The 5000-nt window shown below is 42.4% G+C and overlaps 1 protein-coding gene across 1 annotated transcript in view; it reads right to left on the reverse strand.

Annotated features, from left to right (window-relative positions):
• fuss (SKI family transcriptional corepressor fussel) overlaps nucleotides 1-5000 on the reverse strand; it is an 89971-nt gene that overhangs the window by 47601 nt on the left and 37370 nt on the right. Inside the window, exons 5-6 of the mRNA XM_070128911.1 lie at nucleotides 3568-3714; nucleotides 1773-2025 (exon numbers count right to left, since the gene is read on the reverse strand). Coding sequence (XP_069985012.1) covers nucleotides 1773-2025; nucleotides 3568-3714 — 400 coding nt within the window. The remainder of the gene's footprint in view (nucleotides 1-1772; nucleotides 2026-3567; nucleotides 3715-5000) is intronic.

A 5000-nucleotide genomic window follows, 5' to 3' on the forward strand; every position in this document is an offset into this window, starting at 1 on the left:
CAGCGATTTTCATTTCCGCTTCCTATATAACACTTCATGCTGTGTTTATAGAGCGATTTGTTATACTATATTGGGGGATATCGCATTTCGTTGTATTCGTAAAATTATGGCGTTATGTCCATCCATTTATATAAGACATATCGTGTGCTTTTTGGTTATATATATCAATAACTTATCGTTCTCACGGTACACTTATCCCGCTGGCAAAAAAAAAAAAAAAAGAAAAAAGAAAAAAAAAAAAACAAAAAAAAAACGCTTATTAGACCACATATTGTAGAAAAGACAAACATTTAGATTATATTTTTCTTATCCCGCTGGTAAAAAATAAAAACAAACGATAAAAAAACGCGCTTTTGAGACCGCATATTGTAGAAAAGACAACCATTCAGATTTTGCTTTTCTTCAAAAATTAATATTTGAAAATTTTATAAAAATTACGTTCAGATTAGCGGATTGGCTTCTCGCTTCCGTCCTCCTTCGGGCTATTAATTTACAGTGTTAAGTACATAGACGGTAATGGAGGTAAATAACGTAAATAAGAAAGAAAGAAGGTTAATAAGAAAACAAATAAGAACGAAAGAAGGAAAGAAGAAACACAGAAATTAAGATAGGAGGACAAGAAAGAACACAATAAAACACACACACACACATACACTCCCATACACACACATACGCACACACACACACAAATAAACACACACACATACACATAAAACATAAAACGAAGCAAAATAACTCAAACGAAAAGAAAACAGTAAATGTAAAGTCAAAGTCTAAAAACGAAGAGAAAAAAAACGAAACAAATTAAAACGAAGCAATAAAATGGAAAAAACAACAACAATGATAGAAAACGAAACAAAATTCACCAAAAGAGTAAAAAAAAAAAAGAAAAAGAAAAAAGGAAAGAAACAGGAATAAAAAAGAAAAGGAGAACAAGAAACGAAATCCACAACTCAAAAGAACAAAGGAAGAAGTAAAACGAAGATAAAAAGAAAAAAGGAAACCAAATCTACAATGACAAAGAAAAGAATACAATATGAAAACCAAAGAAAACAGAGAAAGAAAAAAAAGAAAAGAGAGAGAGGAAAAAAAAGGACACGAAACACACAATTCACACCAAAAGAGAATAAAAAGAAAAGAAAAAGAAATATGAGATAAAGCAAATAAAAGAAAACGAACTCCATAACTCAAATTAAATCACGAAAAAATAAAAAAATAGAAATAAGATAAGAAAGAAATGAAAGAAAACGAACTCTACAAAAAGAGAGAGAGAGAGAGAGAGAGAGAGAGAGAGAGAGAGAGAGAGAGAGAGAGAGAGAGAGAGAGAGAGAGAGAGAGAGAGAGAGAGAGAGAGAGAGAGAGAGAGAGAAAGAGAGAGAGAGAGAGAGAGAGAGAGAGAGAAAGAAAGAAAGAAAGAAAGAAAGAAAGAGAGAGAGAGAGAGAGAAAGAGAGAGAGAGAGAGAGAGAGAGAGAGAGAGAGAGAGAGAGAGAGAGAGAGAGAGAGAAAGAGACAGAGAGAGAAAGAAAGGGAGAGAGATGAACAGAGAGAGACAGAAAAGAGAAGAACAAGGAGATACAAAGAGAGAGATGAACATAGAGAGAGACAGAGAAAGAGATGAACAGAGAGAGACAAAGAGAATGAACAGAGAGAAACAGAGAAAGAGATGAACAGGGAGAGACAAAGACAGAGACAGAGAGAGAGATGAACAAAAAAAAAAAAAAAAAAAAAAAAAAAAAAAAAAAAAAACAGACAAAACGACCCAAAAACCTACGCTATTGGCAGCCATCAGCCTCTTCCTCGTCCCGCCGTTGAACATGGCCTTGACGTCCTCCCACGCGTGTTGCACTTCAATCGGCGGTTCTCCCGACAGCCGAATGTGCCGACGCCACGAGTTGAAGTTGGCGGCGTCGGGTTGCACGTATTTGCTGTCGGAGAGGCGGTGGGAGTGGAATACGAACTTGTTGGGGCTGAAGAACATGGCACAGTAGAGGCACTTGATGCATTTGGCGCGAGAGGAGTTGTATCTACGGGAGGAAAAAGAGGGGGGGGGGTTGGATGGTTTGTTTTTTTTATTTCTGTTGGTATTGTTATTTATGTTTTTAACTTTTTATTGTTTGATATCATTTCTATTATTTCTTTTTTTTATTATTTGATATCATTGTTATTATTTTTTATTATTTGGTATCATTGTCATTATTTATTCTTTATTATTTGATATGTTATTATTTTTTATTATTATTTGATATCATTGTTATTATTTTTTCATTATGTGATATCATTGTTATTATTTCTTTTTCTTTTATCATTTGATATTATTATACTATTTTTTAAATTATTATTTGATATCATGGTTATATTTTTTTTTATTATTTGGTATCAGTGTTATTATGTTTTTTGTTATTTGATATCATTGTTATTTTTCTATTTGTTATCATTAAGTGCGTGGGTTGGGTTATGTGTGTTTTGTATTATCTTTTCCTTGTGTGTTTGTGTGTTTTTTACTTGTTTTTTTTTCTATGTGATCTATTCTGTTATTGCGGCTGTTGTTATTGTCTCTGATCTTACTCTTTGTCCGTCAGTGTCTTTTAGTCAGTTAGTCAGTCAGTCTGTCTGTCTGTCTCTCTTTCCTTCTCACCTTCCCTCCTTCCCTCCCTCCCTCCCTCCTTCCCACTCTCCCTTCCTCCCTCTCCTACCTCCCCCCCCTCCCTCCCTCCTTCCCTCCCACCCTCCCTCCCGCTCTCTCCCACTTCCCTCCACTTCCCTCCCCCACTGTACCTGGAGGGAACGGAGGAACCCCGGCACCCTCCCTCCCTCCCTCCCTCTTTCCCACCTTCCCCCCTACCTTCCCCCCCCCTCCTTCCACTTCCCTTCCTTACTATACCTGGAGGGAACGAAGAAGCCCTCCCCTCTCCCCCCTCCCCCACCTTCCTCCCCTTCCCACCCTCCCTCTCCCTCTTCCCCCCCCTCCTACCTCCCCCCCCTCCTTCCACTTCCCTCCCCTTCCCTCCCCCACTGTACCTGGAGGGAACGAAGGAGCCCCGGCACCCTCCCTCCCTCCTTCCCCCCCTCCCCTTCCCACCCTCCCTCCCTCTCCCTCCCCCATCCCTACCCTCCCCCCTCCTTCCACTTCCCTCCCTCCCCTTCCCTCCCCCGCTGTACCTGGAGGGAACGAAGGAGCCCCGGCATCCCACTCCCTCCCCCCCTCCCTCTCCCTCCTTCCCTCCCCCATCCCTACCCCCCCCTCCTTCCACTTCCCTCCCTCCCCTTCCCTCCCCCGCTGTACCTGGAGGGAACGAAGGAGCCCCGGCATCCCACTCCCTCCCCCCCTCCCTCTCCCTCCTTCCCTCCCGGCACCCCCCGCCCTCCCTCTCCAGCCCTTCCTCCCTTCCCTCCACGCCACCCCCCACTATACCTGGCACCCTCCCTCCCTCTCCCTCCCTCCCTCTCCTTCCACTTCCCTCCCCTTCCCTCCCCTTCAAGGAAACCCGGTACTCTCCCACCCTCACCCTCCAACCTCCCCCCCCCCCTTCTCCCTCCCTTCCCTCCCCTTCCCTCCCTTACTGTACCTGGAGGGAACGAAGGAGCCCCGGCAGCCCCACGCGCACTGGTGCATCACGTCGAAGGCAAAATTCTCGGGCAGTTTCGGCGGTGAGTTGTCTCCCAGGAAGGACTTGCACAGCCTCTCCGCTTCCCGCTTCGTGATCATGCCACACCTGCGGGGGGAAAGGGGGGGGAGGGGGAAAGGGGGGAAGGGGGGGGAGGAGGGGGAAGGGGGGTTGGGTGGGAGGGGTGGGGTGGATGGGTGGGGTAATGGAGGGGGGAGGTAATGAGGGGAGGGAGGGGAGGGTAGGAGGGTGGGAGGAGAAGGAGTGGAAGAAAGAGAGGAAGGGGAAGGTGGGGAAAGGAGGGGAAGGAAGGGAAAGAGGGGAGGGAGAGGTGGAGGTAAGATGGGTGCAGGATGGGGAGGAGGGGAGGGGGAGGGAGGGGAAAGAGAGGACGAAAGGATGGGGGAAATATGGGAAAGGAGGGGGGGGAGGAGTGGAGGGAGGTAAGCAGGGGATTGAGAGGAGGGATGGGGGAAAAATGGGGGAGGGGAAGAAGGAGATAGAGAAGAGTGAAGGGTGAGAGGGGAGGGAAGGATGTGGGAAAGAGGGTAAGAAGGGAAAGGAGGAGAGGTGGAGAAAAGATGGTGATATATGGGGGAAAAGCGGAAGAAAGGGTGGGGAAAGATGGAGAAGGAGGGGAGGGAGGGGAGACAAAGGAGGGAGGGATAGAAGAAAGATTCTTTTATTACTGTCATAATGTCATCCTCACACGAATGGCTTTTAAAACTGAATGGAAATTACAGCTTTATTAATCGGATAATCCGCCTACTCATCCACCCATTCATAAATATATTGGAGGCAATGATAGTACAATTTAACATTCCATTCATTCAATTCATCCGCCTAATCACTCATCAATTCATATTATTCATTCACAATTCTTATACAATTAGAGTCCATGAATATAAATCCCATATATCCTTAAATTATACATATATAAAAAAGAAAAGAAAAAAGGGGAAAAAAATAAAAGAAAGAAAGAAAGAAAGAAAGAAAGAAAGAAAAAAAAACAACGCACGTATATACAGTAATTATAATATTTTAACTCACGTACACACATGTATATGAAAAAGAAAGTAAAAGAAAAAAGAAAGAAAAAGGAAAAAAAAAAGAAAAAAGAAAGAAAAAAGAAAGAAAAGAAACAAAGGAAGAAAGAAATAATAAAAAAGAAAAAGAAAGAAAAAAAATAAAAAGATAGAAAAGAAGGAAAGAAAAAAAGGAAAAAGAAAGAAATAAAGAAAAAAGACAAAAATAAAGAGAGATAACAGAAAAGAAAGAAAAAATGAAAAACGAGACGAAAATAAAGAAAGAAAAAAGAAAAGTAAAACGAAAAAAGAAAAAAGAAAAAAAAACGAAAAAAAACGAAAGAAAAAAGGAAAAAAAAAACGAAAGAA

Source organism: Penaeus vannamei, chromosome 13, assembly GCF_042767895.1.
Source record: "Penaeus vannamei isolate JL-2024 chromosome 13, ASM4276789v1, whole genome shotgun sequence".
Lineage (NCBI taxonomy): Eukaryota > Metazoa > Arthropoda > Malacostraca > Decapoda > Penaeidae > Penaeus > Penaeus vannamei.